Here is a 13,860-nt window from a genome sequence, read left to right as displayed (position 1 = left end):
AGGGGAGGGGAACTTTACCTGGCAGTTCAAGATGCAAGGCTGACTGCCTCTCAGAAGGACATGCAGGAAGCCTGCTAAGACAGGACACAGAGCTTGGTCAGCAAGCAAACCAACTGGCCTCACAGTGTAGGTGTGAAGTGGCTACAGTTCAGGATACCTTATCATCCTGTCTGATGGACTGTGCACAACATACTGCAACAAAAGGATACCTAATGCAGACTATGACTTAGTGCAAATACAACATCTTGAATGTGAACCGTAGGAAAAACTTCACACTAATAAAGCAATGGTACAAGGGCTGGATAAATGATGCAAAGCCCTTCAACGCTGGGGCTCTCAGCGATAAAATAGATAACAAAGCACACTTTACCACCAGGACCACAGGATAAGACTACTGTCACACAAACACAACTACCAGCAATTCCCTTTCCAGACCCACTGCATGACTGCATTTTTCCTCACCAGATTACCCATAGCCTTCCCTTTCAGGGGGATTTTTTACCTTCTTCAAGGGACCTACTAAGGTTACTTGGACCAATAAAAGCCAATTCCTGTCCCCCTTTAAGCATATCTCCTGTAGTGGCTTTACACCACACAGAATATGGAATTTACCTGAAGAAGTAAATTACCACACTCCACAGAATTTGGAAGTAAAATGAAATTATGATTTACAAAAAGCAAAGCTAAATACAAAAAAATAACTCCACTAAATACAAAAGCATAGAAGGTAATAAACACATTAAAAAACATATTTACATATAAAACTAGACAATAGTCCAGCTAAAGCCCTGTACAGACCCCCTTGTACACAAAATGGAGATGGAGAGGGTACAGAGGCGGGCCATGAAAACGATCAAGGGGTTGAAGCCCCTCTGCTACGAGGATAGGCTGAGGGAGCTGGGGGTGTTTGCCTGGACAAGAGCAGGCTCCAGGGAGACTTAACAGCAGCTTTCCAGTACCTGAAGAAGGCTACAGAAAGGACAGAGAGAGACTGTTTACAAAGGCCTGCAGTGACAGGACAAGGGGCAACTTCAAACTGTAGAAGGGCATCACGAAGAAGTTCTTCACTATGAGGGTGGTGAAACACTGGAACGGGTTGCCCAGGGTGGTGGCTGAGGCCTCTTCCCCGGAAATATTCATAGCGAGGCTCCATGAGGCCCTGGGCAACCTGAGCTAGCTGGGAGTGTCCCTGCTGACTGTGGGGAGGTTGGACTGGATGAGCTTTGGAGGTCCCTTCCAGCCTGGACCATTCTCTGATTCTGTAAAAAAGAAGCCCACACCTCTTTCCTGGACAAAGCCCAGAGGGCTGTGTACCAGCTAGGTTACCTCCCTCTTGTCCCAGCCAATTTCCTTACCAATCACTAAACAATCCATCAGCACAGTAGAAAGACAAAGGCAAAGGCCAGAAAAGTAGCAAAAGAGGGGGAAACAGGAGAAGAGGAAGAACACACTCTATAGTGTTCCCAAACTATACAGGAATTTGCAGAACCAACAAAACGGAATAAATTTATCTTTTTGTATATATATATTATGTTCAGCCCCTTGAAAATTTCATCCATCCCAGTGGACTGGAATTTTCTGGGGAAAAAAAATCATTTATAACTAGTCCCTTAACTGGTAACATCTCCCTTCTTTCTTGTGAGCTGGGCATATTACAAAAACTGGTAAAACACTTGAAGGAGTAGGTTTGGCTACTGTGGGACTGAGGTTGAGTGACATGTGCTCATCAATGGGGTCGTTCCTGGTGTACCTAAATTACTTTTAATTTCTCTCTTTAAATATCGGAGGGTTGGCGGGGGGGGGGGGGGGGGGGGGGGGCAGCTCAGATTGTGTTTGTTAGAGAGGCTTTGTGTTTGTTAGAGCTAGCATAGAGTGATCGGAGCCTAGTCTCATGTCCTCCACCTGGCACGACCCTAAGCCTGATCTATTTGGTAAATACACATCCTTGCATTAGCTTACCCTTCAGCGTTAGGCTGCCTTGCCTGTGTAATCCCAGATGTAAGGAACCCCAAATGGCTGAAAGCGTGCAGCCGAAGCAAACCATGAGAGATGCTTATGTGGGAAATGGGGAATGTCTGTGGTAGGAACTACCTCCATCTGGTAGAAGGACCTTTTTTTTCCACTTCCTAGCACTTCTGTGTACAGAAACTAGGGTAAAAACACTATTTTTTTTTCATGCTATATTTCAAATATCATTCCCAGAGGGCCTTATGCCCTGCAGCTCGACTTCTCTGTATGGGAAAGGGCAAATGCATCTTTGTTGTAGGCACTTTGGACAAAAAATATTTTTTAGATAGTAAGTTGGATGAAATCTTAACCTCTGTAGACTTCTGTAAAATTTGTTTGTAAACTTTAAAAATCCCTCAAACCTTCTGATCTTCTTGCTTTCTGAAGGACAGCATAAACAACATTGCTTCAAACAGACAGAGGCACCAGACAGTTACATAAAACAAACTGCCAGATTCCTGCATGTAGGAGTGTCTGCTCTCAGTTGAGTCCTGCCTCTCTGTGCATCTGCCTGGAAGTAGGTCTTCCCACCCCGAAGCGAGAGCAGCTGGTACAAAAATACTGAAATTCGGGTGTTGAAGGCAATGATGATGTGACCTTAGGCTGTCTTCTGGCAGCCCCTATCAACAGGGGGAGAAGTATTTCAGGTCAGCCGTAGGAGCAGGAGAGTCACAAAGTTTTAATTTTAGTGACCAGGTGGAAATACCTTGAAGTGGAGCTCTAGGAATCAGCAGATCTTAAAGAGTTCCGAGAATTTTGCTTGTTGTAGTCTTAAAGTGGAAAAGTTATGGTGAGTAGGGATACCTTCACAACAACTTTAAACCATCAGCTCTATCTCCCGTTAAACATCTGTCTGTAAGCATAGTGTGCTTGGGATACTTCAACATAAAGGTAGAGAAAATACATATATTAACACCTACTGAAGAGGTGTTTATGTGGTTAGATTAGTGAAGAGCATGACAGATTAAGCTAATCTCCCATCTAATGAGCTATTCAGCCATTGAAGGGCCAGAGTTTCTCACTGATGAACAGAGCATCTTTCAAGATAACAGATTCCCGGTGCTCTAAAGAGCGCAACTGTTTTGGAGTTGAAGGAGGTAGATTAACTGAGAACAAGCCCATCTGAGCTGAGAGGTTAAATGGTGGTGAAGCAAAAATAATGATTGTGTATTGAAAATGGCCCCTGGGCAGGGGAGGAATTTTATATATATATATATGTATGTGTGTATATATATATATACACACACACATAGATACAAAGCTAAGACTTCATTTCAAGGAAATAAGCACAGGGATTTGAAGTGCTGAAAACACCTGCACTGCATTAATTGAATTTTACACTTGGAACGAAATTCATGATAAGAAGTTTTCGAGCACGGTTTGTGAAATAATACCCAGAGAAGCAAAATGGATCTGAAGCAGGAGTGCCCTTGGTAATCATCCGTCTCTTGCAGAATATGGAGATAAAAATCCAAAGTAGTGCACGTGTGTGGAGTTAATGGCCATGCCGGCAGTTCCCTGCCCCCCAGCATCATGAAGAGTAGATGCAACTTCATCCTCATTCAAATGGCACTGAGCAGCCTCAGTAATGCAATGTAACAGCTCCTCATCCCAAGACGTAACGTTCTGAGGCTGCTTCTGCAGTGTGCAAGGGTGGACTAAATCGATTAACTTCATCAGAAAAGGATTCACCCAGAAGCGGGGCAGACCCAAAGGCACTTGAGTGAAAAGCGACACAGAGCTGGGCTCGGTACGGGAATAAGCCCTAGCAATAACTAACCCCCATCAGACAAGCTGGGGCGCTCGGTGACTTCAGGCATCCACCGAGTCCCGATGCCTCACCCTCTGCCTCCGCGGCAGCGCTTGTCCCTACATTTCCTTGATCCATTTCGGGGCGAGAGAGCGGGGAAAGGGGTCCCGGGGAGGCCAGCAGGGCCCAGCCCCCGCGCCGCGGTTTACGGGAGGCGACTGGACAGCGGGCGGCTCCGCGGGTGAGTGGCGGTGGGCGCGTAGGGGCGTGCGGCTGGTAGAGCCGGCAACAGGTTCTGTGGGTAGGGGCGCCCGCGGCCTGTAGCGACAACCGGGCGGTTGCCCCTGGGGCGGCTGTGCCAGCTTCTAGTCCCCCCCAACTACACTTGGGATTTATTTAATTTCAGTCAGACTTTAATTCTCAGAGGGCACAAGCCGCTGTGACTCCTGAAGTGACTCCCCAGCCCGGCAGAAGCAAGCACACCGAAAGCCTGCCCGGATTTAGAGCAGCCCCCTCCCGCGCCACCCCAGGCAGCACCAGCAACACTGGAGCGCGTCCCCGAGTCGGGGACGAGGGGACACTCTGACTCCGTCCCGTGAAATAACGGCGACGCGGGGGTGGGGAGGGGAACTCTCAGCAGAGCAGCTCGACCTAGCGACACCAAGCAAAGCCGTGGTGCCCGGGCAGGCCGCGACCAAAACAACCGAAGCAGGCGGACTCTCCCGCGCTGGGCACTGCTGCAGCCCAGAATTCACTCTCCCCTCTCTGCCACTCTGTCACAGCAGCTCCCCTATTCCGTGTCTGTTCCTTTAAATAGGGGCGGGGCCTCTCCCCCTTCCCTCTGCATCGCAAGGCCGGCACCACCCCGCCTCGCCATTGGTTGTCGCTGGGGAAGAGCGGCCGGCCACCGCCCGCAGCCATTGGCTAGGGGCGAGGCTGGAGTTCCCGGATGCAGGCACGTTCGGCGGTTATAAAGCGCCGAGGGAAGGCGGGAGCGGACGCAGTTTGAATCGCGGCGGGTCGGGACGGGTCGGTGTTGTCACCCCGGCTCTGTTGCGTGAGGGACCCTTTCTTTCTTCGTTTGCCTCTGCGCGGCGCAGCGGTCCGGCTCACGATGGTGAGGAGCTGGGGGGGACAGTCGGGTGGGCGCATCGCCGGGGTGCGGATGCGATTAAGATGAGAGTAAGGCTAAGGTGTTAGTGCGAACGGGCGAGGGGAGCGCGGATGGCGGGCGCTGCTAGGCGCATTACCTGTGGTAAAGGAAAAAGGACAGGGGGGTTGGGAGGGTCGCACCGCTGAGGAGAGGGAGTGGCGTGCGCGCATGCGCACCGGCAGCGGCCTGTGGCGCCGTGGGCAGTGGGAAGAGCGCAGGCGCCTTGGCTGGGCGCGTGTCGGCAGCGCGGGGGTGGAGCAAAGGCCGGGCGCATGCGCCGGGGCGGTGGTGGCGGTGTCCTGCAGGCGCCGTTCGGCGGAGTGGCGGCGCCGCTGATGGGGGTATGGCGGGCACGGCAGCTCTTGCAACTCTTCCCTTTACCAGGCTGGTGGTAAAGCTGGGAAGGACTCCGGAAAGACCAAGACTAAAGCGGTTTCCCGTTCTCAGCGGGCTGGATTGCAGGTGAGCAACGACTGGGACGTGGGTGTATAGATGTGGGCTTGGCCTTCAATATCTTGGCAGGTTGTACTTTGTGAAACCTCCGCGGTCTGCCATCTGCCTGTTGTCGTGTAAATGATCTGTTTAATCCTTGAATGTGTTTATATCTGCTTGACTGGGTTTGGACATTTTGCATATCTCTGCACGAGAGAATTTCTCAGTGGCTCTTGCTACTCTTTGCGATTAGAATCGTGAAGTTGCCGATGTGAATTTCCCACAGAGTGTCCTTAGCCCTTGATGTTGACGTGTAGTCTGTACTGATTCCCCTGATGCTCTGCTCTTCATATGGTTTACACCAGTGACGTTTTTTTCTGTTCTCATAGCCTGTTCCTACTTGTGTTATTTTCCAGTTCCCTGTTGGCCGTATCCACAGGCATCTGAAGTCTAGGACTACTAGCCATGGACGTGTAGGAGCCACAGCTGCTGTGTATAGTGCTGCAATCCTGGAGTACTTAACAGCTGAGGTAAAGCTCCTGCAAGAGTCACAAGAAAGTTGTTTGTAGGGGTATAATGACCAGAGTCTACTGCATTTTTGCTCGTTTGGACTGGGCTGTAAATTCTTTCCTTATTTTGAGACAGTTTGAAGTGCATGCATCTTTTGGAGGCTATGAAATATGCACAGGACCTCCTGCTCTGCATTTTGTGCAGATCAAATGGCTATCACAGAAAAGATTGAAGTATCAGAAACTATAAAACATATTACTACAGTGTGTCATTTCTGCTTGAAAACTCTTTATAGAGAAAAATTAATGCAGAGTATAAAATTCTAAAAAGGCATTTTTTGCTGTCTTGGTATCACAAACACCATATTTAGTATAGAGAATAAAATATAAAAGGTCTTACTTGGCTTATATATCTCAGTCTAAAAATGGTCTTGTCCTCAGGTTCTTGAGCTGGCAGGAAATGCATCCAAAGACTTGAAGGTGAAACGTATCACTCCCCGTCACTTGCAGCTAGCAATTAGAGGAGATGAAGAATTGGATTCTCTCATTAAGGCAACAATTGCTGGTGGTGGTATGTAAATTGCTTGCTAACTGTAAGAACTCTTTAACGGGCCAGGTATTGCTTACTGCTGTCATTCTGTTTGAAGTGCAAAGTTGAGAAGAATTGAAGAGAGATAACGGGGTCTTATTGTTGTTCTTTTGTAGGTGTAATACCGCATATCCACAAGTCTCTCATTGGAAAGAAAGGACAGCAGAAAACCGTCTAAAGGATACCAGGATTCCATGTTATCTCAGGACTCTTAAGTACTTAATTGTCCAGTGTTGGTGATTCCAGTGGACTGTATCTGTGAAACACAATTTTGCCTTTTGTAACTTTCAGAAGCTAAAGCTCCCTTGAGCTTTCTAACAAACCAAATTTCTGCATTGAAGTCTTAACCGTATTTAAGTGTTACCATGGCTTCAAAGAAGCTATTGTATTTGTAGTGGGTTTTGATTGAGCTGACTGTTTCTAGATTGGCTTAAGTAAAGGAAATGTTTGGTTTTGTACAGACTTTTCATCCACTAGAGTGGAAATATTCAATAAATGTTATATCAAGACTGATTTGTCTCTTGTCCACTAATTGAGAAATACTTGGCCTTGACTAGGCACCTCTCAGAGTCATTCCAAGCCCATGCAGCTGTGCTTGGCATAGCTGGAACCACAGTCCTAGAAAGCTGTGCTTAGTGCCACCCAGTGAGCAAGTACAGGGCATTTATCCTGCCAAGCTACATTTCTGCTAACCAAGCCTGTGGTGGTGTGGCAGGTGCCTTGGGTGGGTCACCTGTGAGGCCAGTTTTATTTGATGTGAGTCTTCGAGTAAAGGGGTCTGTTGTCGCAGGGGAGGGAAGGTAAGCTGAAGGGATGGTGAAAATATACATCTGAGGCTGTTAATGTTTCTCTTGTAGAACAGGGAGAGGCTGCCCTGCAGAAGCTTCCACTGGCTCTGTGTGAGCTCATAGTCTAAAACTTGCTGCCGTGGTAGCAAGCTGTGACTCTAACAGGGGTCTGAAGCATAGGGTACTTGCTTTCAGTTAGTCTGAGGTCCTACAGCAATGAGGCCAAACAACGTAACTAGGGCTTAGGGATGGACTGGTGAAGGCACATACAGTCACATTGTCAGTAGCAGGAGAAAGGGTTCTGGTCACATGTAGCTCTGCTTTTCTGGCTTTGTGAGCTCATTTTTAATGGTGGCTTGGGCAGCTTGTGCTGTGGTAAAGGTAACCACTCTGGTGCTACTACGAGGGGCTGCTTTCTAGAACTCCTCCAGCAGTGAAATACTGTTCTGCATTGAATGAGCTCTAACACTTTCATAACCTTAAGGTGATTTGCTGCAGCACTGTTGCTGGAAGGTGATGACCTAGACGGTAGGTGCTGGTTAGACCTACTTTAATGGCACTCATCCTCTGCAGTGCCTGAGCTCTAACATCCCAGCAAGGCAGTCCATGGCAGGTTCTAACTGATATAGCTAATTATAGCAAGCTCTAGGTGCTAACGAGTACCGTAAAGTGTGGCCAACGCACTATAAGGAATGACAATGGGATCCTTTCGCCCCTGTGTGTGCCCCAGAACTGCCGCGGCAAGCCGCGGGGGTGCAGTGCTCCCCGGGCCGCAGTGCAGCGGTAGCACACAGCCACCCCCTCAGTACTTTTCCATCGCAGCCGGCTACCTCGGGCTGCTGCTAGGCGGCGGCGTGCGGACCAGGGCAACGCTCCCAGCCGGGTCGAGCTCGCCGGGGCTGCGGCGCGACCCCTCGCCGGGGCAGTTGCGGAGACCCCAGGGCGGGCGGGGCGCTCCCGGCCCCGGGCGGCGGCGCATGCGCGACCGTGCCCCGGAAGCAGGCGGCGAGCCGGGCTGGCTGCCGGGGCCGAGCGCCGGGCTGGGGCTGCGGGTACCGGCGGCGCCGTGCGGCGGGATGAGCCCTGCGGAGTGAAGGGAGACCCTGCTCGCCCTGCTGCCCGCTCCTCTCCTCTCTCTGGCCCTCTGTCTCGCCCGGCTCCGCTCTGGCTTCAGGCCCCTTCTCTCTGCGCTGCGGCGGGCGGAGGCGGCGGAAGGAGAAGCCCATGGAGGGGAACCGGGATGAGGCCGAGAAGTGCATCAGGATCGCTCGGGAGGCGTTGGAGGCCGGCAACTGCGACCGTGCCCTCCGTTTCCTTGGCAAGGCCCAGAAGCTCTATCCGACAGAGACAGCCCGAGGTGAAGCCCGGCCCCCTCCCCTGTGCCCGGCGCCCCGTCGGCGTTGCTGCTGCCGCCCCTCCTCCTCCTCTGTCTTGCTTGGCTGCTGCTCTGCTCCGTCGGGACTGAGGGGACCGTGGCGCTTGCAGGAGTGCGGGCAGGGGGAGTCTCCTCACGTCGGGGGCGGTTAGCCTGCGCGGCAGGACCCCAGGGGCTGAGGCGCAGAGCGAGGGGGGCCCAGTGGTTACGTTCTCCGCACCTTGCGGGAACAGCGCTGCCCCTAAACCGGCCTGGCTGGAGCCTGCGGCAGTATGCGGGGCTCGGTTGCCAAAAAAGGCCGAAGCGATGCTGAGGTGTCCAGGAGGAGCACTTAGGGCAGGTGGATTTCCACCGTCAGTGCGTGGCTCTGGTGTCAGGCCGTGGGGGGAGTAGGGTTATCTCCCTCCTCGTCGAAGGTTTTGCCCCTGAGCCAGCCCAGCTCCTCGCCTGTATTTGCTGCCTCCCTTTCTCCTTGTCTTCCTCCCTCCTCCTTGCCATCAGTATGAACGCAGTCGTGCAGACTAGGCTTAGACCCGATTAACAGCAGGACCTCAGGCCCCAAGCTGAGACAAGCTGGGTTGGCTTCTCTTCTGTCACTGAATTACCCCTCACTGATAGCTTGTCATATGAGCTGCTGCTCCAGACTGGGTACTGTCTTCATCTTCTAATTTACCTGTGGTTTGGGTTTTCTCAGGTTTGTTTCCATTTTGGTTGTACGGCAGTTACGTCAGAATTGCACATGGGCTTCGCTCTCCTAGAGAAAACAAAATAGGTCACTTCCTCTGTGACTTAACTGGCTCTTCAGACACTTCTGTGCTAAAACTTTATATATATATATGTAATATATAATGATCATCTTACTAGGAACAAGTGTTTGTAAGTTATTTTTATAAAGGAACAGTAGTAAAGTTTCACTGTATGTAGAGGTATTACCTGTCTTGGAGTAGTTTCTGTCACTGTCATAAGTCAGCTTAAGATGCCTTTGAACACAACAGTGACTTGTTGCATTCCTTTGGTTCTCACTTAGGAAAGGCTTTGGTGCTCTGTACTGACTTAAAGGCCTCAGCGTTTAACATTTTTGGTAAATGAATTTGGGGTGAAATCCCAACTGGAAGAGTGTTGTGCTTTATTCTGCAGTGAAGCCTTCAAGTCAGCTGAGCAGATTCTGTTCAGTGTTTTTTCTCCTACCAAGCAGGATAGATGTTGCTGGTAAGGTACCTGGAAGAAGGCAGCAATTGTTTTGGATCAAGAATGTGGCACTGTTTATGTTCCTGCCAGGTTATGTACCTCTCTGAAATAAAACCAAGTAGAAACATGTATCTAAATTTATATGGCTTGAGAAGATTTCAGCTTTTTTGGAGGTTGCCTTGGTCAGGAGGTACAAAGGGTGAGGATGTCAATCCAGCTTCTTCCACCAAAGAGACTAAATAGCTTCATTTGCTTCCCATAGTTCCTTACTGCCTTATATCTCCAAGATAAAAATTACGGTAGCTTTCGGGGGGGGTGTGTGGAAAATCTTCAGTTGATTTGAGTGTTTGGGTTTGGTTTAAGTAGGCCTGGCACTAGGTAACTGCCATGGTAAAGTATTCAGTGCAAGAAATAGATGCCTAATTAGGCTATGGTCTGTTAGGACCCTTGTTTTGTTCTCTGTGGAAATTAGGAAAGTGTGTCACAAATGAGGTACAGATCTAGGGAGAAGAAGATGGTCTTGTGGTTATGGTAGTGGGCTTTCATCTTGGGAACTGTGGACTGAAACTAAAGGCTTCTCAGAATTTCTCTGTGATGTTAAGTAAGTCACTTCACTCCGTTTCAATTAATGATGGCTAATTGTGCTTCATTTTTCAGGTATTCAACTTGAAACAAGGGCCTGATTTGTGGAACTGGTGGGCAGTTAAAGCTTCATCTGAAGCTAATGAGAATTGCAAGCCCTAGGCCTGATTTGAACTAGGTACTTAGTGATTAGGGAACTCTGTAAACTTGTAATATCTCTGTGCCCCAGTTTTCTAGCTGTGGAGGTGGGTAATTCTTTTAAATGTATCCCATTACCTCCCAAACCTACACCAACTCATTGAACACTTTTTTTAAGCTTTTGAGGCATATAAACAGCTTATTAAAAGTGCAGTAAGCTACAAGGACACAGAATGTCCTTCTGGCAGGACCAGAACTGGAAGGTGTGCAAGAAATTAGAACTGTCAATTTACACTAAGACCCAATAAAATGACTGCTTTATTAGCTCATTGTCATCTTTTGGATAAATTAAAAAGTGGGGGATCCACTTGGAAAAAAACAAACCAAACACAGAAACACAACAACAACAAACCCCCAAACAAACCAACCAAAAAAACAAACCAAAACAAAAACCCCGACAGCAAAAACCAGCGCAGTAATTCATTAGATCCTTAAAAATGTGCCATACTGAAGAGAGTGAAACAGTTAAGGTTTTGTGAACTTTCTTAGTTCTAACACAAATTGTTACTTTCCAGTCATGATATGTTTGGTTTATATGGTGATAGGAAAATATGAGGCAGCCCCAATTACCATTATGCTCATTTATTTTCTCTTTGGGGTTAGGTATTAGCAGGTAGCTCATACCAGTTTCTCACTGAAGTCATGTATTCTTCACAGATTGTATCTTAGTGTATACTAAGTTTTGTCTGCCATTTCACAAATGATGTTCCATCAGTAATAAAAGCAATGAGAATGGTAGCACTGGACCTTGTAGGGATGGGAGCTTCCTCCAGCTATCCACTACAACACCAAGAGGAGGACTTAGCAGGTTTTTAACTCTTGTCTCTAAGACAATGCTATGTGTGATTTGGGTTTGGTGACATTTGCATTTGGAGTGCTTTCAGCACTCGTTCAGTCATCAGTGAAGTTTAGTTATGCTAAACAAAGCTTCTGCCTGAAATATGCTGACTGCAGCAGTGCTATTTTGAAGCTTTACTAGTGTGAAATGTAAGGTCAGTGTTTATTTAATGGTACTTAGCTAATGACTTCATAGTAGTAATGTTGATGTTGCTCTCTGCTATAAAGTTGTTTTACAATTCAGCTGTTCAAGATACCGTTGGATTATGATTTTTGCTAATGATTCGTCTTGCAATTGAATGGAAACTGGTCTGGAAAAGATGTGAAAGAGTGGATTTAAAGATAACAAAGGACAAGATCTCCTTTTCAAACTTAGGTGATACTCTGTTAAGAGTGGAAGCCAGAAAATTCTGTTAAGGACAGCTTTATTTGTGAGAGCTTCTTAATATATATATATATTTTTTTTTCACTATTTCTACCTTTAAAAAGAAGCTGATCAGGAGTACCCAAGCTTATTTTTTTAGGCTCTTGCATTAGTATGGATTCTGAATTGAAAAGTTCTTCCATTAGAGAAAGTGGGGGTCGGGATTCTGAATTGAAAAGTTCTTCCATTAGAGAAAGTGGGGGTCATGTTCGGTGCACAACAGTATCAAACGCAATGCAAGGATCTTCCATTCAGCAGCAGCCAACAATACACACAAGAGAGCCTTCAGACACAACTGCAGATAAGATTTGTTGTCCTGCCTGCTAGAGAAATAAGTCTTTGGTTCCTTTGACCTATTCTAAAACATCTAGATGCACAGTGAAAGTTTTCTTTAGTGCAGTGCTAGTACTAGAGTTCTAACAGCCTGTTTTAGCGCCAGCAGTTCTTGGAAGAGACCAAGTTGTTTCTGAATATCTGAATTGTATCTTTTATTTGAAGCAAGCAGTGGCTCCAGACCCTTTGTACAGCTTTCTTTTTCAACACAGGACAATAGCATGTTTGTGTATGCTGTGTCCTGCTATTTTAAGAATGTAACACTTATGGGATTTATAGAGGTTTGGGGGATGGGTTTTTTGGTGGTTTGTTGTTTGGTTGGGTTTTTTTCCCCAAGCATTTTGCATTGTCTTCTCAGCAATGCAGCTCCATTGTGGGGATGGGAGATCTGAGAAAGTGATTAGGAATTAGTAATGTTGAAAGCACAGTGCAGCCAAACCATTTAATGAGAAGACTTACCAGCTAAACTTGCTGTGAAGAGACACTGGGCATTGAAATTCCAAATCATTGTCTATACCTGCATTTCTGCCATTTTTGCTGCTACTACTGATTTTGCACAAGCATTAGTGCAGGGATGGGTCATTTCTAGAGCAGTGCCAATATAAAGGCAGGATTTGCAAAGCTGTTGAGTAAGTGTTTTTTCCTAGAGGGTAAGTCAGGATCATGTGTTTGATAGGATCCCACATGATACTGTTATTAAATATCAAGCATCACAGGATAGAAAAAGAATCATTTTGTTTTCTGTTAACACTTGTCTGGAGCACATTTTGACTGACAGTGCTTAATTTTCTGGACTGTCTGTTCAAATATCTATTCCTGATTAGTTTTTAGCCTAGGGACATAGTTGCCTCATTGGAGTTGTTATTACTTATTTATCTCAGAAATGTAAATGCCATAATGGGTGGTATTAGAATAAATACTGCAAATATTTGTGTATGTGCTTCAGTTATATATATTTCAACTGTAGCACTCCTATATTCAGGAACCTCATTGCATTTGTAGTGAAAACACCCCCTTGGTATACTAGTCAGCATCTCAATGTTAGTTGTGTCTTTATTTCTGTAGTAAAAACCCTGATCAGATCAACTGATAAGTCTTGGTGAAGCAGGCATGACCATGGGACTTGCACTGAAGTCAGATGGCTTGTTCAGGCAGACTGTAGCTGTTCATCTGCAGTATTTCAGGCTGCTGTGGCCAGTGAGTAATAAGTGAATTAATAAGTAAAAGCAAATGCTGGAGATTTTTAAGAAGGACACCTTGGGGAAGCAGTTCATCTCTTTTAAACAAAGCTCTGCTTTCTCCTCTTTTCTTGCTTCTGAGAGGTACCAGCTATGATGGGTAGGACCCCAGCTTTCTGCTGCTGTAAGAGAGACAATGCTAGTTGGAGGAGGAATGTTTTAATTAGAAGAAAGTCCTTCATGATTCTTCTCAGTAGATTCTACAAGGAAATGTTTTTTTTTTTCCATGATAAAGCTATGACATGCTTTCAAAATAAGTAGGACATTTTTGTTAGCAAGGGAATTTTTGTTAGCAGGGAGTTTTTGTTAGTGCTTTTTTTCATGCAGATAGTAACTCTTGGTTGTTATGAAACAAATTTGGCCTAGGTTTGCTCTGAAGGGATCTCTTTTCAGGGAATGCAGCTCATCTAGTGATCTTTGATCTACATCATGCTTTGTATGCAGTCCCTTAAGTTAG

At 47.0% G+C, this 13,860-nt stretch overlaps 2 protein-coding genes across 3 annotated transcripts in view; both read left to right on the top strand.

The window, feature by feature from the left end:
• Positions 1 to 4,685: 4,685 nt before the first annotated feature.
• H2AZ1 (H2A.Z variant histone 1) lies at positions 4,686 to 6,953 on the top strand. Its single transcript, XM_068136817.1, has 5 exons — positions 4,686 to 4,874; positions 5,295 to 5,372; positions 5,759 to 5,872; positions 6,293 to 6,422; positions 6,557 to 6,953. Exons 1-5 carry the CDS (start codon positions 4,872 to 4,874, stop codon positions 6,616 to 6,618), a joined length of 387 nt encoding a protein of 128 aa, XP_067992918.1. The 5' UTR covers positions 4,686 to 4,871; the 3' UTR covers positions 6,619 to 6,953.
• Positions 6,954 to 8,230: 1,277 nt separating this feature from the next.
• Positions 8,231 to 13,860, top strand: part of DNAJB14 (DnaJ heat shock protein family (Hsp40) member B14) — a 32,152-nt gene continuing 26,522 nt past the window's right edge. For both annotated transcript variants that reach the window (XR_010987180.1, XM_068136811.1), the window contains exon 1: positions 8,231 to 8,585. Coding sequence is in view for 1 of the 2 variants with exons in the window: in XM_068136811.1 (XP_067992912.1) it covers positions 8,453 to 8,585 (133 nt within the window). In the remaining variant the exon portion in view is untranslated. The remainder of the gene's footprint in view (positions 8,586 to 13,860) is intronic.

The sequence above is a fragment of the Melanerpes formicivorus genome, unplaced genomic scaffold, assembly GCF_026170545.1.
Source record: "Melanerpes formicivorus ecotype bairdi unplaced genomic scaffold, bMelFor1.0.p_v2 SCAF_4, whole genome shotgun sequence".
NCBI classification, from domain to species: Eukaryota; Metazoa; Chordata; class Aves; order Piciformes; family Picidae; genus Melanerpes; species Melanerpes formicivorus.
This window is presented reverse-complemented; position numbering and strand designations above follow the sequence as displayed.